Here is a 22,043-nt window from a genome sequence, read left to right on the forward strand (position 1 = left end):
AATGTATTGTAAACTGCAATATCGCGTTGTTTGGAATGTCCAAATACTTTCTTATTTTTTAAATTTATTCAAGTTTTCCTTCTATCTTCTGGTTGAAATTGAATGTTTTAATGGCTTAAATTGCTTTATTTATAAATAATTTTAAGACAAGAGAAATAATTTCTTAATAGTTTTGTTTCAAATTAACACCATTCATTTTATTAAATGGTTCTTAACGTTTTAGATTACAATTAGACAATTAGATATTGCGAAATAAATTAGTTTAAGGGTTTTTAGGTTTATAAAACAAAGTGTAAACCAATTGGCGTTGTTGGTATAATTATTTATCTTTTGTATTTCTTTAAATTTAATCTCAATGATTTTCATTTTAGGAAATTGGTTTATAAAAAAAATCCATTATATGATTCTTAAATTTTTTAATGCAGCAGTTTTTCAGTGTTTTTTTTACGAATCCTCTTAAGCAACAAATAGTTTTACTTCTTATTTACAACGTAATCAAACAACGTAATCAAACAAATCTCAAACAGTTTTTAAGCGGTAGGTACATTAACTTGGGATTTGAAACAGCTAACAGTTTAGAACATTGGGAATTTGCACAGTTTATTTACAACACAATATAAACAGTTTAATTGGGTAATATGATGGTTAGCTGAAACTTTATGTTAATAATCATCCCATTAACCCGCCACAATTTCGTTGTGCCAGGACTTGCCAATCATGGCCACCACATCCCGCTTCAGTTTGGGGCCAATCAGCGGGTTCATCTGGGCCATGTAGCAGCACAACCAAAAGAGCCAGCAGCAGGCGGCGGCCAACATCAGGATGCAGCGAATCAGGTTCTGGTGAGGTCCTTTGGGGGTCATTATGGGCATGGCAATGCCCACGCCGCCCCACAAGGCGGTGAAAAACAGCACAGGAAAGAAAGCGGCGCCCATTTTTCTGCACTTAAGCTTTTCGATATTAAAGATTATCCCCGACTTTACGGTGTTTTTCAAACTTTCCGTTTTTTCCAAACTGATGGATATGAAAAATCAATAGATTTTCATCGATAGCTTAAAGATACATCGATATTTAACAGCTAGTTTTTGGTCACACTGGTCACATCCAATTACCGATAACGGGCGTTCCTAAAACCAGATGCTCACCACTTTCTACATTTGGAACTGCTTAGTGTAAAAATTATCCGAATTTACACTGATTATTGAACAAAGCACTGCTTTGTGAATATATTACTAATAAGCACTGCTTAGTGAAACAAATTCCCGATAAAATAAACAAACAAATTAAAACAAAAAAACGGAACGGAATAAAAAAAATGTAGTCAAATTTCTAGCTTAATCTTAAAAACCATTAATTTAACAAGAAAAAAGTCCAAGTTCCCACTCCCCGCTCTTTCCGAATTGCCCTAAAAAAATCCAAATTTGACGGGAAAAAAGCGAAGCAAGCAGCACTAATTTTTTTGTCAACATAATATTTAGAGCAATATAAATCCCAGCGGCAACATGACGATGCGACCTGATGACCACCGAAGGAAATGGGACAAGAACGAGTACGAGAAGCTGGCGGCGGAGCGGCTGCTCAACCAGGTGGCGCCCAAGGAAGAAGGTCAGTAAATGGATAGGTTTGCCTCGGAGTCATCCAAATCCATTTATTCTCAACCGCCTCCAGAACCCATACAACGAGAGAACCTAAAGCGACGCGACTACAAGGTGGACCTGGACAGCAAGCTGGGCAAGAGTGTCGTGATCAACAAGAACACACCCACCTCACAATCCGGAGGGTACTACTGCAACGTTTGCGACTGCGTGGTTAAGGATTCGATCAACTTCCTGGACCACATCAATGGGAAAAAGCACCAGCGCAATCTGGGCATGTCCATGAAGGTAGAGCGCAGCACCGTTGACCAGGTGAAGGAGCGCTTCCAGCAGAACAAGAAGAAGATGGAGGAGAAACAGAAGGACTACGAACTGGAGCGTCGGCTGCGCGAGGCCAAAGAGGAAGAGGATCGCTACAAGGAGCACCGCAAGGAGAAGCGGAAAGAGCGGAAACGCAAGGCCGAGGATACGGATTTCGAGGCTGGTGGCATGCCTGATGACATGGCCGCCATCATGGGCTTCTCCGGCTTCGGTGGCTCCAAGAAAAACTCATAGGATTTAAGTGTTGAACTGCCACCCAATTTAGTTGTAAAATGAAATAGAAACTTACCACCAAACGCGTCTAGTTTAGCTTGTGACATTTATTTTGTATATAAGACAATTTTACACCAGTTCTCCAGCTTCCCGGCTGTTCCCAGTTAGAATAATTTAATAAGCAGTCAGAATAATGCAAAAATGACTAAAACCATTTCACTAAGTCTAAGCATACGGCCGTAAAACACCTCAGGAATGGTTGGGCTTAGGTGAACACGAATCCCTGCTCTGTGGGTATATCCCACGGCATGGTGAAGAACTCCCCGGGCAACTGGGTGCAGTGCGTCGAGTTATAGTCGCGTAAATGCTTGCGCAACTAAAAATGGTAGACGGTATTAGTGTTAATATTAGTATAATTATGTTTAGATATCTAACTGCCAAATAAACCCACCAAGAAGACAGCCATGAGGTTGCGCACCTCGTCTGAGTAATCGGCTCCAATGTTCATGGGGAAGGACTTTCCCTCATCGGAGGCGTAGGTAATAAGGCGTGACATGCAGAGCTTCTCGTCGGCGGTGGGGATGGTGTACGGTTCCAGTGGCTTTGAAAGCAGCCCCTTGGCTTTGTTCAACTGGGAAGCCCCAAAAATGTTGGGATACCGGTGCTTAAGCACTGACAAAACCAAGAAATTACCGCGATTTGTATCAATGTGGTTGTCCCTGGATGATTTTAAGCGGTTATCATTTTAAACTGAAAAAGGTGTTATGAAGTTTACTTACTCAGCAATAATCTCATCCTCAGTGCGGCGAATGAAAGATATAGGTCCCTTAAACTCGTTTGCCAGCTCGGCATTGTTCAAATTGCAGTAGTTGCGAATGGCTACTTTGACAATGCCCGTCAATGCAGCTGGCATTCGTGGAATGGCCAGGTACAGCACATCATCAAAGGTGGCGTCCAGCACCACTCCCTTGACATCTGGATAAACGGATGCAGCGTACAATGTGCTGAAGCCACCAATACTCCAGCCATACAGAATGATGTCCTCCACGGAGAAACCCAGATTATTGATGGCAAATTGCACCACAGCATCAATGGCGTTTTTGTCCTGGTGCGGATAAGGCGTACCCGTGCTACCAGCGAATCCTGGATGATTCCACCCCAGAACTGAATACTTTAGGGCGACCGGGGTGCCCATTATGCCCACCTCATAGAAGCCGGCATTTCCTTCGGAGCAAATGACTAGCGTCTTACCATTTCCCACGTTGTCGTTGCGGTTGTCAATAAACAACGTGTCGATTTCGTTAGAGTCGATGGTTTTAACCTTATAGCGGATGCCATTGTCATCCTCGATGAGCTTGGCGCGTCCGGAGATCAGCATGGGCCCTGCACAAAGAGATAGGTTAGTTAGGGCATTTTTTTTTTAGACTTTTCATATTGATTATTTTTAGAAAAACAATAGATAGATTCTTGATAAGCAATGTTGGTAATATCGATGTATGTCGTGGGTAAGGAAACTAGTTTTCAGGTTATATGGCTAGACGTTACAAGCAAAATATACAAGCAGCAGTTTAAAAGATGACTAATATTTGTGTAGCTATGTATGACCCTTCGGATAAAATGCGCCTAACTTTAAACTTGTTCAACTTAAACAAATCCCAACTGATATATCGCTTATTAAAGTCTCAAAGTTTTATAGCTTTCATAGGACTTTCTTACTCATGAATTTCTGAAGCAGCTTGACGGAGCCCGGATAGATCATGGAGAGCCCAAATGTTTTAATGGCCAGGTAGGCGATCACCTCGCAGGGCAGGGTGGCCAGTTGGAGCGGTTCCCGCCTGCTGGCCGTGACCACGGGCTTTTTGGTATCCCTAGAAAGGAAGAGGTTTAATTCCAACCAACTCCAAAGTAATCACCACTTACCCGGTAAGGGCCTTCACATCGAAGTCCACCGGCCAGGCGTTGAACTCGATGTCGAAGCGGCGCAGCTCGCTGTTGGCGTCGCCTGGTGCCTTGGTCGCCTTCGCCCGCACCAGGGCCTTCATCATGTTGGAGTAGGAGCGCGACTGTTTGCGCCCGAGACCGCGCATCACCAGCGAGATGATTACGATGAGGCCCACGCTGGTGGTGATCTTGGCTAGCGTCGGCATGGAGTCGGTGACCAGGTAGCCGCGACGGTAGAGGAATGTCACCAGGAGTGGCGACGTGTAGTAGCCCACCGACCACATCACTGAAAGCTGCAAAGAGGAAAGTCCACTTGGTACCCGTACCATATGCTCCAGTTTTCCGTTTTCCCGTGGGATCGGAGTACACATACCGTCGATAGAATCTGCTCCCCGAACTTTTCGACCGCCCCCGCCTCGTACATCTTGCGCTGCGGCTCCGGCACGCCCCGGTATTCCATGAAGAGATTCGGGCCAAACACGTAATTGAGGAAACTCATCTTGGATCGGTATGTATTATTTCTGCGGCTGGATATATTTAATTTTTTCTATTTTGTTGTAATTGATGTGAAAGCTGTTCCAGGGTGTCGCAGTAGCAAACAGATGTTTCACATCGATTACCAGGGCTGACGCGTATATATGTGTAACGGTAATTGATTGGTAAACTTAAATTATAAAATATAGCTATAATTGCGATATATTCAAAATTTCGTAACTCCTTTTAAGTATAAAAATTGCAAAATTGACAGAGATTACAAGGATCCTTTTTCTAGTCTAGAGTTTAGTCTGTGCTTGCCATGGATTGTTTTGAGTTATTATATAGTCAAAAATTTGTAAAAAAAGATAAGACGGAAAAAAAACTTTTCGATTTAGAGTTGTTTTTTTCACTTTGATAATTTTAATATGTAATTATGCATAATTTAAATTGTAGGTACAGATTTGAAGTTTGAAAGTTCCTGAAATTAACTTGCTCCCAATTGGAACTAGTTCCCCTTATGCTGTTATCACAGTGCTCTCCATCCCTGGTCCTACCCCCAAGAATTAATTCCCAGTTTATAGACAAAAACGCCGGCTAAAAAATGGAAAAATTCAATAAAGCGCAGGCCAAAAATCTAGCTGCTGCCCAGAAACTGGTGGACACCTACGCCTCCAGCTCCGAGGATGAAGGCGAACTGGATGAGCAGCATATTTTGGGTAAATCAACCGATGCTCGTGACGTGTCATTGGCAAGCTAACAACTATTCTGCTTTATCAATCCTCATTATCAACAATCCCGATATAGAGCTCCTCTATAAGAACTATCGTCCGACGGAGAATGCCGGGAGCTCCAAGGATGCGGCGCGGACAAGCACTTTCCTGGAGAATACCCTGCACTCCGGAGCAGCCACTTGCCTCATCTGCATCGGAAGCATTCGACGGGTGGAGGCCATCTGGTCTTGCGAGAGCTGCTACTGCTTCTTCCACCTAAACTGCATCCAGCGGTGGGCCAATGACAGCATGATGCAGATGAAGGTGAAAGCGGCGGAGCAGCAAAATGGCCAGGCCAGCCAGGGGCACTACAATCACCTGGGAGAGTTTGTGCCGCCCAAGCGCCAGAAATCCCTGCACTGGTGCTGCCCCCAGTGCCGCAGGGACTACCAGCCGACGGAAAAGCCAACGCAGTACAACTGCTTCTGCGGCAAAGAGGCGAATCCCCAGAACCAGCCCTTTCTGGTGCCCCATTCTTGCGGGGAGATCTGCGAAAAGCTGCTCCAGCCGAAGTGTGGACACGATTGCAAGCTATTATGTCATCCGGGGCCATGTCCTCCCTGTGCCCAGCAGGCGCAGGTCTCTTGTTTGTGCGGAAAATCCAGTCCCAGGTCCATGAGATGCATCGACAAACAGTGGAGGTGCCAGCAACCGGTAATATTAAGGGATATTACGATAGTATTCCTTTGTGCTCACCGATAATTCAATCTTCCAGTGCAAAGATCTTCTGGCCTGTGGCAAGCACAAGTGTAATCAGGTGTGCCATCGACCCGGACAATGTCCACCTTGCACCAGCAAGAGTCTGCAGCCTTGTGAATGTCAGCGGGAATCCAAGATGGTCAACTGCTCCGATCGCAAATGGAAGTGCCAGAATGTAATGAATATCCACATAATCAAAACAACCATTATAAAACCTTGATTCCTCACAGGTATGTGGAGCTCCATTTGCTTGTGGTTTGCATATATGCGAAAAGGTTTGCCATGCTGGACCATGCGGCGATGGGGAGTGTCCATTGCAAGTCAGGAGTTGTCCGTGCGGCAAAAATGTATGTCTCTGATTGATCTACCAGCCTTAATTAATGTATTCGTAATTCCGCAGACTCAAGTAAGACCTTGTAATGAGGCAGAAGAAACCTGTGGCGATACTTGCCAAAAGCTTTTGTCCTGTGGGCAGCACACTTGCACCCAACGTTGTCATCGTGGTCCCTGCATTTCCGTAAGACTTATAGTGAGAAAACATAACAATACTCTAAGAACTTATATCTTACAGTGTCCTGTAAGAACTAAAAAGAAATGCCGATGCGGCCTGCATGAAAAGGAGCTGCCCTGCTCCAAGGAGTTCACTTGTGAGACTAAATGCAAGCAAATACGCGACTGTGGAAAACATGCGTGCAATAGAAAGGTATTGAATGCATCCAGGCCTTTTGAATTTGTAAAATAATTTATTTCCATGTTTTCCTAGTGCTGTGGTGACCAGTGTCCTCCCTGTGAGAAGATTTGTGGCAAGCAGCTGAGCTGCAACAAGCACAAGTGTCAGTCCGTGTGCCACAATGGACCTTGCTATCCCTGCAAACTGGAATCCCAGATCAACTGCCGCTGTGGAAAAACCAGGAAAAGTGTTCCTTGTGGCAGAGAGAGGAGTGCACGCATAGTGTGCCTGGAACTCTGTCGGTGGGTGATACTTTTCTTAAATACACAGGTCAAATATTAATTTAATCTCCCGAAGTATAACTGCCAAATGTCACCACGCCATTAAACATCGCTGCCACAAAGGCGAGTGTCAACCTTGCGGCCAAGTGTGTGGACTTCCCAATGACACCAGCCAATGTGGACACATATGTAAGGCTCGCTGTCATGAGGCAGTAAGAGTAAACAAACCTAAAGAGGCTAGGCCGCAGGCCAAAAAGGTGAGGTATCCTTTCTTACTTAAAACTCTACTTACAACATTTTTACAATTTGTGTTACAGTATGAATATAAAGCATTACCCCATCCCCGATGCGAAGAAGGCGTCATTGTCACCTGTATCGGGGGACATGAGGTGGCCACCTGGCCGTGCTGGAACTCCAAGCCCAGCTCCTGCCAGCGAAAGTGTGCGCGACAACTCAAGTGCGGCAATCACAAGTGTTCCTTGGTTTGTCATTCCGTGTCACTTCCCAAGGACATGACCCAGCAAGTTGGATGTGCCAACTGCGAGGAGGGTTGCTCCGTTCCTCGACCCACCGGATGTGTTCACGTCTGCCCCAAGGGCTGTCATCCACCGCCCTGTGCACCCTGCAATTTTGTGATTAAGAGCAAGTGCCACTGTGGACTCAACCAGTTGGTGTACAAGTGCAACGAGTATTTTGACGAGACGGGCACTGTTCAGGAGATTATCGAACGCAGGGAAAAGCTACGCAGCTGCGGTAATCGATGTTTAAAGAATGTAAGTAATTTGGGTATTCAATATAGAATGTCTATTGAAAACATTAAATAAATTTTCTATATTCCTATCTAGTACCCCTGTGGTCATCGCTGCACAGCCATTTGTCACTCGAGCAAGTGTCCCAAACCCGAGTTGTGCCGCAAGAAGGTTCGCATCTTCTGTGCCTGTAAGCGACTCAAGCAGGAGATTGCCTGCGACAAGCATCGTGCTGGTCAGACATCTTTGGAGTGCGACTCCAACTGCAAAGCTGAGCAATCCCGTGTTCAGGCGGCGGAGCAACAACATCTGGAGCAGAAGCGTCGCAACGAGGAGGAGCGGAACCGTTTGGAGCTCGAGAAATTCGAGGCCAAATTCGGCAAGCGCAAGCACAAGGAGCGCAAGACCGTAGATGTGGGTCCTGCCAAGAGCAAGATCGACTGGCAGCGAACGGCTATTTATGTAGTATCAATTCTCACAGTTTTGGGCGCCATCGCAGTGGCATTTTACGCGGACAGTTAAAACAGTAACAACCGATTCAAACGAAAATTTGTAATATCAATTTAAACAGATAAGCAAATAGAATTAAAACAACGACTGATAAGAATTTCCAGCCAGGCAATATTTGTCTATGTTGAGCTCTTCTAATCAGGCCGACCAATTATTCTGCCTTGGCCTTCTTCTTGTAGAAACAGGCGGCGGCAAAAACGGAGGCACTTAGGAACGTCGAAATCAGGAAGTTGGACAGCAGCATCCAGTCGTGAGATTGGAAGAAGACGGTGTAGATTCGAGCTGCAAGATATCAATACGGGTTAATTGGTGACCTTTTAATGGGAATGCAAGCTGTGATCTCACTCATGTTGGTAAAGGCAGAGAGCGCCCAAGTGGTTCTACTGACGGAACTGGCGTCTTTGGACCTCAGAATGGCCAGCAGCTGGAGCACCTTACTCGTAGCTCCAATTGGCGTGCAGAAAGGCTGAAGAGAAAACAAATATTTAAATAAATACCGAGATATATATCAATTGCCCGAGTGCTAGGGTATTAATAGCTGCTCAAATATTATACAATAAACACCGGTGACCTTGAGCAAAGATGATGCCCAGTTAAAAACTAAAACAAAATATAAATCAAAGCAAACCCGTTTGTCGGAAGCATAATTAGTTAATTGGAAAAGTGATTGCCAAACGGGTTTGAAAAACGTTGAAGTTGTTATCTGGGCAAGAATGCCCTAATCAGTGGCCAGGTGATATCTTTGGTCTTACTCACCACCAGGAACGTAAGGATGATAATGGGAAAGAGCTTCAGGTAGATGAGGGCTGCTACTATGCTATATAGTATGGCCACTAGCTGTGTCCTCTTGCCCAGCAAATCCTGGTACTTGAAGGCATAGTATATCAGAGCGTACTCCTGAAGCAGCAGAACAGGATACTCCATGTACGAAAGGAAGTCATAGCCACTGGTGTAGTTATAGGACAGCATCACAGTGTAGCTAAAGAGCTCCAGACATAGTCCCAAAACGCTGATGCCTGATCCAGAAACAAAGAGATTGTAAGTGGGCGGACGGGTCAGGGATTTGTGTGGGTGGTGCTCTCACCTTTCGAGGACTCGTTCGCCCGTATGGTATTTATCTGCGGCACCTTGATCACCAGGCAGGACGAGACCGTGATCAGGCTGAGCAGATCCGCGATGACCAGCACCAAGCCCCGCTCCAGATATTCGGACACCACATCTCCAAGAGCTCCACTCATTGCGACCGTCGAAATTCGAAATTTGCAATTCTTATGTGCCAGTGTGACCTAAGCATTGTGTGGATGAAAATGCTAGTTCTACCCCACCCCTCCCATATCATAAGAAAATCGCGATAGTTTTATACAAAATTCAAATAAATTATTTATTTTCCTTTATTTAATAACTTTATATTAACTTGTTTTAATGTTAACTATGTGAAATTAACCAATATCCTTCTGTGACATTGTTTTAAGTGCAGAGCACCAACATTGTTATTATTATTTCAATTATATTCACAAAAAACGTTTGAATCACAAATTGTATGAATACCTGGCACTATTTGCCAACCAAATTCCAAGTTATTCAAAAGTAGTTGTGATTTTTAAAAACTATTAATCTTTTTTTAATTTTATAAGAGCCAAGGGGATTTGGGGAAGTTACTATACAAAATTTAAATAATTAAATAGTTCATATAGTCGACATAAATTTTACTAAACATATAAATATCACAGTATTTATTCCCATATGTATCTTTACTTTTGTGTCATACCACTTAAGGACACTCGCATCTCTAACCTCGACTCCAAATTCCAATGGTATATTTCAACGGTCGAGCGGTGGTCACACTGGATCCGCATTAGTTTTTTTTCGGGTCCAAAATCTGTCCAAATCCGCAAATCGAAAGAAATTATAGACTTGATAATTAGATAGACAAAGTGAGATTAAGCCGTAAAAAGGAAAAGTTTGCGATTCTCAGAGGAGCAAAGGCCCCAAAACGTATGTGAAAAATTTGATTATACGTGTGTGCTGCGCCTGTGTGCGCGTGTGTGTGTGAGAGTGGGCCCAAACGCAAAAAGTTTTACATGCGTTTATGTAGTTAAAAAATGAAAAACAGATTGTGTCCCTAAAATCAGGGTGTGTTTCTTGGGCCCCTCCACATTAGAACTACCTAAAAACGTTTATAAACAGTTTGGAAAGAACCACGCGCATTTAAACTTTTGCTGTCGCAGTATGTGAGTGTGTGTGTGGCTCTGCCTGTGTGTACAACAATGTCCACATTTTTCTTTTGTTGTTTGCTCCACGAATTATGGGGCTATCCCTCCATCTCCATTTCCATCCGCTGCATTTGCAGGTGCAGAAAAGTGGGGTTAGGAAATCCACAAGGAACTCATATTGCTGATCTGAATTTGCAACGAAAGTAATCTATTTTTGGGGGACCACAGGTCTCTTCTTATTATCTCTGTGTGTGTGTATGCAACGATTATGACGACTCCACACCCGTGGTTGAAATCCCAATCCACAGGGAGAAAATATGTTTTTAAGCGCATCCCGATTGTCCTTTGGCACAGGTAAAACGTATTTATGTACGGTGTGAAAGCGGAGAACCCGAAAAGACCCTAAAAAACATTTTTTTTTGGGAGGTCAACAGCCAAGGGACATTGGAAGGAGGAGGGGGGAGGGTTGAAAGGGAATAAAAGAAAATGTTCGGGAGAAATGCCTGCACATCTGATCTGTTTCGCCAGTGATGCAACAGCAGGAGCGCTGAAAATTCCTTTGTGATCTCGCCCCTTTTGTTCTGCGGATGCTGCGCTGCAATGGCTGATCTCTGCCTCCTTCTCCTATCCTCCACCTCGTCCCAGAAATCTACCAATCTTTGCCTGCAGCGATCCCTTTTTCTCTTGGGTGCGTGTGTGTGTGTGTTGGTAGGATGTGATGGCCAGTCAAGCTGCTGTCAAGCATCAGAGATGCGCAGCTCCGATTTTCTAGTCACTGTGACTGAGAGCTGGCAAGGATCAATATTGAATGCATCGATCTTGATTTCCAATTGTTTTAAGGAACATAACATTTAAGATGAATGATCTTTTTTTCTTGTATGACTTGTTTTCCATATGCATTCATACTTGGCCGCCGTAGTAGTAAGAGCAGGGGAAGTCCATCTGACATTAAAAGTTAGAAATACATTATTCTGATGTTTATTGAAGCTGTCACTAGTTCGTTGGGATTTTCCGAGCGAGTTCTTACGAACTAAATTTAAAATGTGACTTAACACAAATGATAAAGAATATATTACACATTTAACCACATAGGAATAAAAATCACGTTTTTGGTCAATGTTTTTGGTTAGGCAGCCAAAAATTCAGTGACTCAACATGGTGTTTGCCAGTAATCTTCAAAAGTCAGCATTTCATTTTTCGTGACTATTATAAGGTTAGAGATTTTCTTAGTCTTAATCAGTCAGTTCAATTTTTTGTTCTTCAACGTTTAGTGACAGCTGTTCCTGGTCACAGTCACTTCTTCCCTTGTTGATCATCTCTGCAATCCAGTCAAAAGCGGAGGGAAAAGATAGCGGCTTGAATTGCAAGGTGTACGTGATGTTGTTGTTGGTGGTGCGGCTGCTGTGTATCTTTGGTGCTTCTTCTTCTTACGTCCGTTACTTCTCGCTCTCGTCATCTCTGCTCTTTTCTCTCCTCATCTCTCCGCAATACCTTTTTGCTGCCTTCTGTCTCTCTTTCCAGTCTTGTTTTTGTTGTAATACCCGTTTCGTCTTCTTTTTCCCATTCTACTTCGCGCCGTTTTAGCCTCTTCTTCCGCCGATCCGATGCACTTTTGTAATTTCCTTTTTCGAGTTCCAGCGACGTCGGCAGAGTCGGCTGCTTACAACAAATTTTTCCCACTGCTTTTCATTGCTTCGGTTTTTTTTTTTTGCAACCATCAGTTTGCGCTTGTTGCGTGGGAATTTCGGATCATCTTCGATTCTCAGGGCACAAAAGGATCGTTCGTTGTAAGTGGTGAAAAATTGAATTCCCTCGGTTTTTGGAAGCCATGTAGCGTCTGTTTATAACATGCAAAGGAGCTTCTCTTCCTAACTTCCAATCACTTCTTTCTAAATTGTTAATACTAGCGTTCGTTTTAAACTGACATTTACTTTTTTCAAGACCCCTTTGCTCAAATCGTTTACTTTTCCAAAATAGTGCCTGCTCTAAAGATCTAATAACTAAAACTAAAATAATAACTTTCCCAAGAGAGTGCCTACTATACAACCAATTCCAAATTACATATCTTTCCAGGAGAGCGTGCTGCCCACTTCTGGATGCCTGAAAAGTATTATGGAAAGAGGATGCTCAGCTGCTAGCAGTGAATTTGTGGCCAGTGCAGGGGAGTGTACTCAGTCAGCAGTCACCAGCTCCACCTCCACGTGGGTCAAGAATCAGGCCTCGACCAGCCGGAAAGCAGGATCATCAGTAGCAGAATCACCAGAAGCGGAGTTAGGATCGCCAGGAGCCAGCGGAGAAGCCTTTGTATCTATGTCAACGCTGCGGGAGGATGTGGAGGACGTGTGTGTGTCGTCAAACTCACAGCATGGCTTCGCTGTAGTTCTGGACGACGAGTCCAGCACCTTTGAGATTAGCTCTTCCAACTCACTGCCCACCAGTGCTGGTGCGGCGTCCACCGTGGGTGTGGTGGCCGTCGAAGACAGCTCCTCCACTGACACCTTGAACGGTGGACATCCGTTAGGCCTCCCTGCCTCCTCGGAGCACAGTCGTCAAGGTTTCTTCAATGAGGATAATGAGGATCCTCCGGTTGTCTGCCTTATAAACGACGATGACGATGAGGACGATCCAGAGCCGGAAGACGAGGATGAGGAGGAGTTGATAGAGGACGAGGACGAGGACGTGGTGGATATTGTAGTAGCCGCCATTGACTGTCCCAACACATCACAATTGGCTTTGGCCGACGGCACCATCATGGCGGCCGATGGATCCAAGATCTTCCTGGAGACTCCCGTCGTGGAGGAGGCCCAGCCGCATCCTGGCCAGGTGGTCACAACAGGATCCCAGTCAGAGCTCACAGGAAAGCCAAAAAGATTGAGCGATGAGTTTTTGCTAGGTGATGAGGAACAGGCGGAAAACCTGGCTTTGGTTAGAGGTATCAAGTCTGAGCCTGGCAGCGCCGTGAACGACAATCCATCTGAAGGCGACGATGCGGCCACTTGTTCCTCCCTGCACGACCGCCTCATGTCCGTGCGGCTGAAGCAGATGAGCCTCACGGCCAATGCAGTTTCAAATCCCTCGCCGGCAGCTTCTGCCAACGCCGCCGCCGCAGAGGAGGCCTCCACATCCAATTCCAGCTCAAACTCTAACTCCTCCTTAACCAAGGCAGATATCGAGTCCATGGATCTAATCGAGCGGCGAGACTTCGAGACGGAACAGCGGTTGACGGGAGGCATCATCCTGCGCACCAGCTCCATGTTGAGCCAGAACAAACTGAATCTAAGTCTGATCAAGTCCATGGCGGGAGGTAGCAGGGTAGCCAATGGATCGGGCACGGCCAACAGCGACGATTGGCCCAGCAGCAGCAATGGGCGCACCGTCTCCTCGGACAGCAAGTATACCTACAAGGATCTGTCGACGACTCCCACGAGCAGTCGCAAGTACACCAACAGCCGGCTAAGCAAGTCCACTGCCAAACTGAATCTAGGTTCCACGCTGGGCGCCTCCAGCTGCAGCCAGCACAGGAGCAGTACCAGTTCCACTTCAAAATCCTCCGAGTCGTCGACCAGCTGCACCGGAGCAGCCCGAACGGATGTTTACACCAACACAAACTCGAATGATTACCCTGGCCTGGTTCCGACTACCTCCGGGTCGTCCACATCCAGCGGTAGCTGCCAGCAGGAGCAGGAAGAGAACGTGAGTGCATCAGTATCTTACAGCTCGGTGGGATCGCAGACTTCTCAGGAAGGTGGTTGCAGTCGAACCACCGCCCTCAATCCCACGGCGGCCTGTTCCGCCGGAACCGCTTGCTTGAGTGACTCGCAGGCCTCGACATCGGCTTCCACCTCCTCCGGTGCCATCGGCACTGGAGCGTCCAACTCCAATCGTTGTCAGTATGCTGTGGCGTCGACGACGAAAGCAACGCGCCAGGTGAATGCAAGCGCCCAGACCCAGGAGCGCTTCCTGGCCCGTAGCAATCCATCAGCGACTAGCGGAGCAGGAGTAGCTCAGCCGGTGGCAGCAGTGCGGCAACGACGCAACGGTTCCAGCGATGTTGCCCACCTCGAAGTGGTGGTGGAGGAGGGAGCTGCCGGCGGAGACGGAGGCCTAGTAGAGCCTGGCGATTTTAGTGCCGAGGAGCCGTGGGCCAATTGCGATGAGGAGAATAACTGCTCCGATCTGGAGGAGATTTGTACGTGCCAGAATGGTAACGCCAGCAGCTACGGCGGCAGCAATGCCAGTCTCAGCGAGACCTTCGATCTGGACGTCATGGACCCCGATGAGCCCATCTCCCTGTCACTTTCCACTGCCGCATCTGCCACCGGTTTCGCCGAATGCTCGCTGACCAATCCCAGCTCGCTTATTTCGCAGCAGCGCAAGCGAAAGTACAACGAGGGACGTCTGCTCGATGGCGGTGACTACTCGCTGACCATTTCGTCCAGCGGTGGAGTGGGCGGACTAAGTTCGGGAGTAAGCGACAACTGCCGCAAGCGGATTGCCTACGACTTCGCCTCCACGCCGCGCTCCTCGCAACACTCAGGACCCACGGCAGTACTGTCGTTGACACCCTCTTCGCATCTGGCCAACGCCTCACCGGGATCCGGCTTGGGTCGCCGTACGCCTCGCTCTGTTCCGACTCGTGACAATCCGCCGCCTGAGCTGCAGCACTGGTTGGCCCAGTTTCAACGATGGTCCCATGTCGAGCGATTGCTGGCCGTGGACCGCCTGATCGATCATTGCGATCCCTCGCAGGTGCGCCATATGATGAAGGTGATTGAGCCGCAGTTCCAGCGTGACTTTATATCTCTGCTGCCAAGGGAACTGGCTCTCTTTGTGCTCTCCTATTTGGAGCCCAAGGACTTGCTGAGAGCCGCCCAGACCTGTCGCAGCTGGCGTTTTCTGTGCGACGACAACTTGTTGTGGAAGGAGAAGTGCCGCAAGGCACAGATCCTCGCCGAGCCTCGAAGCGATCGCCCGAAGCGAGGACGTGATGGAAACATGCCCCCAATAGCGTCGCCTTGGAAGGCCGCCTACATGCGCCAGCACATCATCGAGATGAACTGGCGGTCGCGACCTGTACGCAAGCCCAAGGTTCTCAAGGGGCACGACGATCATGTTATCACATGTCTGCAGTTCTCCGGCAATCGCATTGTGTCCGGCTCCGATGACAATACGCTCAAAGTGTGGTCAGCGGTGAATGGAAAGGTGAGTTAATCAGTCGTTTACAATCTCAATCCTTCTAAAAAAAAAGTTATTTATTTATTTCTTTAGTGTCTGCGCACCTTGGTGGGTCACACCGGTGGCGTTTGGTCTTCCCAAATGTCCGGCAACATCATCATCTCGGGCAGCACGGATCGCACACTCAAAGTCTGGGATATGGACAGTGGCGCTTGTGTCCACACGCTTCAGGGGCATACGTCCACGGTGCGGTGCATGCATCTTCATGGCAGCAAGTGAGTTAAGGCATTTATCAGTACACTAACAAATGCTTATCTTCAATTAATTGCTTTAAAGGGTGGTCAGTGGCTCGCGAGATGCAACTTTGCGGGTCTGGGACATTGAACAGGGCTCCTGTCTGCACGTCCTGGTTGGTCATTTGGCCGCCGTGCGCTGTGTACAGTATGATGGGAAACTGATTGTGTCCGGAGCATATGATTACATGGTTAAGATCTGGCATCCGGAGCGGCAGGAGTGCCTACACACGCTGCAGGGACACACAAATCGCGTCTACTCGTTACAGGTAAGATTGACCATCTAATTTAAAGGAACTATGAATTAATTATTTCATAATGTTTTTAGTTTGATGGCCTCCATGTGGTCTCTGGCTCACTGGACACCTCAATTCGCGTGTGGGACGTGGAGACGGGCAATTGCAAGCATACCCTGATGGGCCATCAAAGTTTGACCTCCGGCATGGAACTGCGTCAGAATATTCTCGTCTCGGGCAACGCCGATTCCACTGTCAAGGTGTGGGACATCACAACAGGACAATGTCTGCAAACGCTGTCGGGTAAGCCGTTTATTAATTGATTTTGATAAAAAAGTGATCTTTTAAATATAAAACGCAGCTATTTTTATATAAAGTCGCCATCCGATTCATTTATTTAGAATTAATCAAAATGATGTTTTATTTAAAACCCTAGTTTTTCGCCAATATCTTGATTTCATATCTCACAATTATTCATACCATTATGCTAAAAAATCCATTACTTTTTTCAAATCCCCTCGCATTCTTTTAATCCTTTTTAGGTCCAAACAAGCATCAGTCTGCGGTCACCTGCCTGCAGTTTAATTCCCGATTTGTGGTGACTAGTTCTGACGATGGCACAGTCAAATTGTGGGACGTTAAGACAGGCGACTTTATACGTAACCTCGTGGCTCTGGACTCTGGTGGATCCGGCGGAGTTGTGTGGCGGATTAGGTAAGTCCTGGATATTCAAATTCCGCTTGTTACAAATGAAATAATATTTATTTTATTATTTTCAGAGCAAACGACACCAAACTCATTTGTGCCGTTGGCTCCCGCAACGGAACTGAGGAAACAAAGCTCATGGTCCTTGACTTTGACGTAGAGGGGGCATGTGTTAAGTGCTCATAGGAGCCGGTGAGGCACTTCCGATCCGGCCTTCGCTTTCGCGCTTGGATCCAGGCGGCAAAAGGCCAAGGACGGGGCAGCTAGTATACAGCTTCAAGCGAGATTTCATTGCAAACTCATCTAAGCACACAAAAACACACACAGACAGATACCGCGGATGTGAAAGTCCGCAACGTAATGTTGATTGCCTTGCCAACAAAATGCAGCTGCTCACATACACCACACACCATACACCGAACACACTTAACACTAAACACACAAAACAATTAAGGAGGAATGGTAAAAAGGAGAGAAGGGTAGGGTGGCTGGGGTGTGGCTGTGGCTGTGAGTGTGTATTGTTAATAATACCTTCTTTAATTACGTTGCTTCATAGCCAAAATTCGTTTTCCACCGTAGAATAATTTCGCTTCTTAGTTTTTATCACGATTATCCATATGGCGAGAGTCGATTGAATTAATGATAATATTATGATTACGTATTATAAACAGCAGATATATACAGTTGCAGATGCAAATACTTTGTTCCGCGTCGTGTGAACTCGAGAGAACGTTTATGAAAACAGAGCTTTATATTGATTAAATTGTAATTTGTTTAACTGGAATTCGGATAAGATGGATTATGTTAATATTGGCCCAGCACTTGAGTTGAGTTTGCCTTTTATTATGTTTACATTTGTGGTTTCGTTTCGTCCAACTTGTTTTGTTTAAATGTACTTGGAGTTACCTTCATTCTATTGTCCTGTTCTAATTGAAATGTTTCCTCTTTAAATTTGATTTGACTTTTTGTCGTATATTAGCGTTAGCGAGATTGGCTTCCAATTCCAAATTCGAAATTCCTCATTTGCCAGGAACCTGCCACAATTGCCGTACATAGCGTTTAAGAGTCATCTGCCGAACTCATCGAGCAGCAGCTACCCCCATAAAACAACAAATAACAACTGCAACAACAACACTGCAACACAACACTCACACACACGTGAAATCATTAAGCGAACATATATTTTAATTATAGACTGATTTATTAGTAATTGAAATTAATCTACAAATATATATGTGTAATGGTACCGTATGTATTTCAATAAAATTTATCGGTTTAAGCATAAATCTGAATAAACGCAGGAATAATAATAAAAATAGTTAAAACCATCCATATTTAAGTAATTTGTATTGTTAAATGGGGGCGGAAACCATAAACTTATCTTTTAAATTGAAAAAGCAAAATGAGAATCCATTTCTGATACAAAAATTTCAAACTGAAAAATTTCACATGAAAAAATTGAAGATTTTTCTGTTTAAACTTTTTTCTATAAAAAACAAAGTTAATATGTGCTGTTAGCCCATTTATTCAACAGTTCTACACTAAAAATAATGTTGATATGAATATATAATGTATATATGCGCATAATTTCACTTTATTTGTTCATTTTATAACTGGACTGCCAAAAAACAATAAAATATTCAATACTTTATGGTACAACTAATGCAAGCCTAAGAATGGACGATGCTTGTATAGTTTTTAACGATAGTTCTAAGCAGATATCCTCCGGTTAATTTCCATTTGCGAGGGATTGCGAATTCATTTACGGGGTTATTTATACAGATTAACTTGGCTTTAATAGAACAAATCACTTCAATGGGATTCAACTCCAAAACCATAATGGGTAATAAACTTAAATTTAAGTTAGTGAATCTAAATTACTATAAGCTAAAAGGGTATTTGACTTAAAAAATTCAACGTTGTGTCCAAATATTCTCTTTAGATCTTTGACTTCTTGCTGCTGTGTCCCTCGATGCCGAGATTGCAGCGTGATGCCACGTCCTGGACCGAGGTGACCGTGCTGGGCACTACACCGCCTCCCAGAGCGGAAATGGTGCCATTGCTGGGACGCTTTCGGGTGGGCGAGTGAACAGGAGACTTCTGCTTAAGGCACTCTACGTCGTTGAACACCACCTGGGCACCGCCGCCGCAGGTGGGGATCACGTTGCCCTTGTACAGCTTGGTCTCCACATCGCCATCAGTATCCGCGTCTTGTGAGACGAGGCAATACTTGTTGGCTCCGTGAGCGGTCAGCTCCTTCATGTCGGTTAGTTTAGTCACCGATTTGCGATTCTTTAGAAACGGCTGCATTATGGTTCCAAGGGGCACGGGATTGGCGGCCCGATGCTCCAGCCACTTGTCGCCGGCGGAACGAGAGCGTCTATGACGGTTGTTGGCTGCAGCTGCTCCCTGTTAGGATAAAAGTGAAATAAAATGATATTACAACAATAAATCTAAAGAGCAGCAGCGGCTTCTTACATGACGAGGTGTGGCGTAAATATCGGTTCGTGTAGCCGGGACTGATAGTGTTTCTGTTCGCACTGTAAATGCCCCGCGATCCTTTTCATTCAGTATATCCTCAGAGCTTTGGGAACGCGGCAAACTGGGCAGATCCTCGGACTGCAGAATGTTGGAGACCAGGCGCAGCTTCTCGTCTTTGATGCGCATGCGTTCCTGTAATTTTGTGCGCTGCTCCCGCAGCTTTAGTTCGAATTCGCGCTTGTTTTTGTCCGATTCGACGGCCAGCTTGGAGCTGAACTTCTTCTTTTGCTTCTCCTTCTCGTGCTCCTTCTGGGTCAGCATGTTCTCTTTCTCGTTCAGCTTGAAAGTCAGCTCCTCGACCTGCCGTTCCCGCTTGCTCAACGTGTTATTAAGCACATCGATGGAGCTCTCGTGGATACGGACTTTTTTCTCGAGGGCAGCACTCCGATCGCGCTCCTGTTTGTACACAGCCTTCAACGAGGCCAGTTCAGTACGAAGCTGTAGATTGTCGCGGTCCAGATTCATCAGCATCTGCCGGAAGCTGTCACCTAAAGGTAAAAAAATCAATCAGCAATTAATTTTTAATATGTGAAAGAAGGCTGAGACCTACATTTAAAATCCATATTGGCGCGCAGCTTCTTGCGCTTTTCTATGCGTTGCTCAAGATAGTACATCAACTCCCGGATCTTAACCTCCGCCTCGGGACTGTCCATTTGATAGGCGGGGAAATCTGGGCCCAAACTGTACACTAGTCCTACATCCACCTCTAAATCCTTGGCCTCGGGAATGCCCAGCTCATTCAGATTGTTAATAGCAATCTTGAACAGCTTGTTGGCCTTGCGACGGCCAGGAGTCAGACCCAAATCCTGTTTCATGGGAGTTGCTCTAGCTATTTGCACCTCCTGGGTCATCTCGGCAAATTTCATCACTTGCTGAAGGGGGAAAGGGAATGTTAGAAAACATTATTCTTTGGATGAAAGCCAAAACTTACAATATTCTCATCATAGTCCTCAACCCTCGGGTTGATACACACAATCATTGACACCTGCCCCTCACCATCGAAGTAGCTTTTGAATATGTGTGTAATCTTGGACTCCCGATAGGGTATCTTCTTCGGCGGCAACCCATTGCCAGCTGCAAGCTGGTTCTCGCGTAGATATTCCAGGCAAGTCCGCAGCGTCATAAGCGAGTTGTTGATTTTGCCCGCCTCGTTAAGTCGCACGCCGGTGTTTTTGGTGCGCGAGGAGCGCTCACTGCCCGCTAAATCCACCAGGGACAGTTGGCTCACGGTTATGTTCCGACTGTCCTGAACCACATTCTCACCATGGCTATCGGTCGGCGCTTGAACCAGGCGAATGTTAAACACCGAGTGACTTCGACTGGATTCGGCATTTAAGACTGTGTGCCCCATGCGCTTGCGCTTCTGCCCCATTTGGAAGACCTCGAGGGCCTCCTCCACCGTCTTGACCTCTACTTCAGTAACGCCATGAACGAACATGCGGCGATTGGCATCCTCGCGAATGATTTTGCTCTGTAAAGTCCTGTTAAAGGCGTTATTAGATTGTTTAAGGAATGTATACAATCTAGATATCATTACTCACTCTTGTTTGCCAGAATCCTCTAGCAAATCGTAAACGCTGTTGTTATAAATCTCAGTGTAGGTGACAAACACCGAGTACATGTTATCCTCATCCAAACCAAGAAGTGGAATTGGCTCCACGGAGGCCTGAGATGCTATCTCCGGATCGGAATCCTTGTGCCGGAAGGCAAATCGGCCTGCGCCTGCAAAGCGCTGGTTCATCTCCTTCTGTCGTTCCAGAAGGGCGTCCTCCTCGGACAGGATTTCAAACCCATTGGGCTTTTCCGGCAGGAAGACGAACTTCTTTGCCTGATAATCGGAGATGGTGCGGAAGAGCACATCCAGGCAGCGCGGAAGGATGCCACGGTGTCGCAAATTCCCGGTCATGGTGTACGTTTTGCCACTTCCAGTCACTCCATAGGTGAAGAGTAGACTGTCCCGGCCTTTCAGGAGATTCTCCACCAGTGGCTGCGCCACCGATACGTAGACGTCCTGCTGCGTGGCTTCCGGCTGAAAGACGTGCTTGAAGATGTACTGAATTTCGCGCTGTGCGCCATTGTGTGGCTTGTGGTGCTGCAGCAGCTGATCCTGCGGATGCAGGGCGATCGTAGTGGAGTTCTTGACCTTCAGTGAGGTGAGATCCCCATCCGACTGAAGTGGTCGGACGCGGCAGAACACATTCACGGGATCCCGGCCTTTATCAGAGGTATCCCGCCTTTGTTTTTCTGTAGTTTTTTGCACCCGCGGTGTTTTTGGGATGACGCGCATCGGCGTCCGGGGTCTGTGGATGCAAATTTTTAGTCCTACGGACGATATTTTTAGTTCTGGTAGTATACTTACACTGCCTTCATGATTAATGCTTTCTTTTACCACTAAATGGAGGTCCTGGGTGGATTTTCTGCTTATTTTGGAGCTCAAAACGATCTCTCTTTTCGGACGTTACCTTCAAATTTCCAGCGCCAAGCGACGCCACGCTTTGTTTTAGAGTGACCGAATTCGTGTAAGCGAATAATGCTGAAACATACTAGCTTGCATTTGATATATACCAAAATTATTCTGGGTTATGTACACTTTGCGTCACTTGAATAGATTCACTGTCGGAGCTGTACATTAAACCTTAGTAATTATACGATGT

At 46.0% G+C, this 22,043-nt stretch overlaps 7 protein-coding genes across 8 annotated transcripts; 3 read left to right on the forward strand and 4 right to left on the reverse strand.

Moving 5' to 3' along the window:
• Positions 1-175: 175 nt before the first annotated feature.
• Positions 176-1,069, reverse strand: LOC108053577 (V-type proton ATPase subunit e 2). The gene has a single exon (XM_017136277.2). It carries the CDS (start codon positions 933-935, stop codon positions 678-680), a length of 258 nt encoding a protein of 85 aa, XP_016991766.1. The 5' UTR covers positions 936-1,069; the 3' UTR covers positions 176-677.
• A 319-nt stretch (positions 1,070-1,388) lies between these two features.
• Positions 1,389-2,212, forward strand: LOC108053576 (zinc finger matrin-type protein 2). Its single transcript, XM_017136276.2, has 2 exons — positions 1,389-1,605; positions 1,669-2,212. The coding sequence occupies exons 1-2, from the start codon at positions 1,503-1,505 to the stop codon at positions 2,148-2,150; spliced, it is 585 nt and encodes a 194-aa protein (XP_016991765.1). The 5' UTR covers positions 1,389-1,502; the 3' UTR covers positions 2,151-2,212.
• A 4-nt stretch (positions 2,213-2,216) lies between these two features.
• LOC108053575 (phosphatidylserine lipase ABHD16A) lies at positions 2,217-4,786 on the reverse strand. Its single transcript, XM_017136275.2, has 6 exons — positions 4,444-4,786; positions 4,050-4,363; positions 3,846-3,997; positions 2,909-3,512; positions 2,581-2,848; positions 2,217-2,505 (listed from the first exon to the last, which is right to left on the reverse strand). Exons 1-6 carry the CDS (start codon positions 4,567-4,569, stop codon positions 2,395-2,397), a joined length of 1,575 nt encoding a protein of 524 aa, XP_016991764.1. The 5' UTR covers positions 4,570-4,786; the 3' UTR covers positions 2,217-2,394.
• A 305-nt stretch (positions 4,787-5,091) lies between these two features.
• Positions 5,092-8,323, forward strand: LOC108053578 (NF-X1-type zinc finger protein NFXL1). The gene is made up of 10 exons (XM_017136278.2): positions 5,092-5,263; positions 5,352-5,971; positions 6,033-6,191; positions 6,247-6,363; positions 6,417-6,533; positions 6,588-6,719; positions 6,780-6,988; positions 7,044-7,224; positions 7,285-7,740; positions 7,813-8,323. Exons 1-10 carry the CDS (start codon positions 5,149-5,151, stop codon positions 8,236-8,238), a joined length of 2,532 nt encoding a protein of 843 aa, XP_016991767.1. The 5' UTR covers positions 5,092-5,148; the 3' UTR covers positions 8,239-8,323.
• Positions 8,254-9,518, reverse strand: LOC108053579 (solute carrier family 66 member 3). The gene is made up of 4 exons (XM_017136279.1): positions 9,311-9,518; positions 8,983-9,242; positions 8,572-8,692; positions 8,254-8,508 (listed from the first exon to the last, which is right to left on the reverse strand). The coding sequence occupies exons 1-4, from the start codon at positions 9,462-9,464 to the stop codon at positions 8,378-8,380; spliced, it is 666 nt and encodes a 221-aa protein (XP_016991768.1). The 5' UTR covers positions 9,465-9,518; the 3' UTR covers positions 8,254-8,377.
• Positions 9,519-10,035: 517 nt separating this feature from the next.
• Positions 10,036-18,180, forward strand: LOC108053573 (F-box/WD repeat-containing protein 7). 2 transcript variants are annotated; one of them, XM_017136271.2, is made up of 7 exons: positions 10,036-10,221; positions 12,513-15,641; positions 15,708-15,889; positions 15,951-16,176; positions 16,236-16,446; positions 16,686-16,857; positions 16,923-18,180. In XM_017136271.2, the coding sequence occupies exons 2-7, from the start codon at positions 12,552-12,554 to the stop codon at positions 17,032-17,034; spliced, it is 3,993 nt and encodes a 1,330-aa protein (XP_016991760.1). In that variant the 5' UTR covers positions 10,036-10,221; positions 12,513-12,551; the 3' UTR covers positions 17,035-18,180. The 2 variants fall into 2 exon arrangements, with proteins under 2 accessions (XP_016991760.1, XP_016991762.1); XM_017136273.2 differs by lacking the exon at positions 10,036-10,221 and adding an exon at positions 12,101-12,226.
• Positions 18,181-18,415: 235 nt separating this feature from the next.
• Positions 18,416-21,889, reverse strand: LOC108053574 (kinesin-like protein KIF23). The gene is made up of 6 exons (XM_017136274.2): positions 21,749-21,889; positions 20,931-21,689; positions 20,321-20,870; positions 19,940-20,261; positions 19,327-19,877; positions 18,416-19,257 (listed from the first exon to the last, which is right to left on the reverse strand). Exons 1-6 carry the CDS (start codon positions 21,757-21,759, stop codon positions 18,787-18,789), a joined length of 2,664 nt encoding a protein of 887 aa, XP_016991763.1. The 5' UTR covers positions 21,760-21,889; the 3' UTR covers positions 18,416-18,786.
• Between the last annotated feature and the right edge of the window lie 154 nt (positions 21,890-22,043).

This window comes from Drosophila rhopaloa, unplaced genomic scaffold (genome assembly GCF_018152115.1).
Source record: "Drosophila rhopaloa isolate 14029-0021.01 unplaced genomic scaffold, ASM1815211v1 contig_163, whole genome shotgun sequence".
NCBI lineage: Eukaryota > Metazoa > Arthropoda > Insecta > Diptera > Drosophilidae > Drosophila > Drosophila rhopaloa.

Bases quoted from the DNA above. Each gene is read 5' to 3' on its own strand.
- LOC108053573 (XM_017136271.2), top strand. From the start codon at position 12,552: ATGGAAAGAGGATGCTCAGCTGCTAGCAGTGAATTTGTGGCCAGTGCA. The intron at 16,447-16,685 runs GTAAGCCGTTTA...AATCCTTTTTAG, and splicing joins ATGTCTGCAAACGCTGTCGG to GTCCAAACAAGCATCAGTCT. The intron at 16,858-16,922 runs GTAAGTCCTGGA...TATTATTTTCAG, and splicing joins GGAGTTGTGTGGCGGATTAG to AGCAAACGACACCAAACTCA.
- LOC108053576 (XM_017136276.2), top strand. From the start codon at position 1,503: ATGACGATGCGACCTGATGACCACCGAAGGAAATGGGACAAGAACGAG. The intron at 1,606-1,668 runs GTCAGTAAATGG...AACCGCCTCCAG, and splicing joins GGTGGCGCCCAAGGAAGAAG to AACCCATACAACGAGAGAAC.
- LOC108053574 (XM_017136274.2), bottom strand. The intron at 20,871-20,930 runs GTGAGTAATGAT...CGCCTTTAACAG, and splicing joins GAGGATTCTGGCAAACAAGA to GACTTTACAGAGCAAAATCA. The intron at 20,262-20,320 runs GTAAGTTTTGGC...TTCCCCCTTCAG, and splicing joins AGGACTATGATGAGAATATT to CAAGTGATGAAATTTGCCGA.
- LOC108053575 (XM_017136275.2), bottom strand. From the start codon at position 4,569: ATGAGTTTCCTCAATTACGTGTTTGGCCCGAATCTCTTCATGGAATAC. The intron at 2,849-2,908 runs GTAAGTAAACTT...AAAATCATCCAG, and splicing joins GAGGATGAGATTATTGCTGA to GGACAACCACATTGATACAA. The intron at 2,506-2,580 runs GTGGGTTTATTT...TACCATTTTTAG, and splicing joins ACCTCATGGCTGTCTTCTTG to TTGCGCAAGCATTTACGCGA.
- LOC108053578 (XM_017136278.2), top strand. From the start codon at position 5,149: ATGGAAAAATTCAATAAAGCGCAGGCCAAAAATCTAGCTGCTGCCCAG. The intron at 6,364-6,416 runs GTATGTCTCTGA...GTAATTCCGCAG, and splicing joins GTTGTCCGTGCGGCAAAAAT to ACTCAAGTAAGACCTTGTAA. The intron at 6,534-6,587 runs GTAAGACTTATA...TATATCTTACAG, and splicing joins ATCGTGGTCCCTGCATTTCC to TGTCCTGTAAGAACTAAAAA.
- LOC108053579 (XM_017136279.1), bottom strand. From the start codon at position 9,464: ATGAGTGGAGCTCTTGGAGATGTGGTGTCCGAATATCTGGAGCGGGGC. The intron at 9,243-9,310 runs GTGAGAGCACCA...TTTCTGGATCAG, and splicing joins GGCGAACGAGTCCTCGAAAG to GCATCAGCGTTTTGGGACTA. The intron at 8,693-8,982 runs GTGAGTAAGACC...TTTTCTCTTCAG, and splicing joins TCATCCTTACGTTCCTGGTG to CCTTTCTGCACGCCAATTGG.
- LOC108053577 (XM_017136277.2), bottom strand. From the start codon at position 935: ATGGGCGCCGCTTTCTTTCCTGTGCTGTTTTTCACCGCCTTGTGGGGC.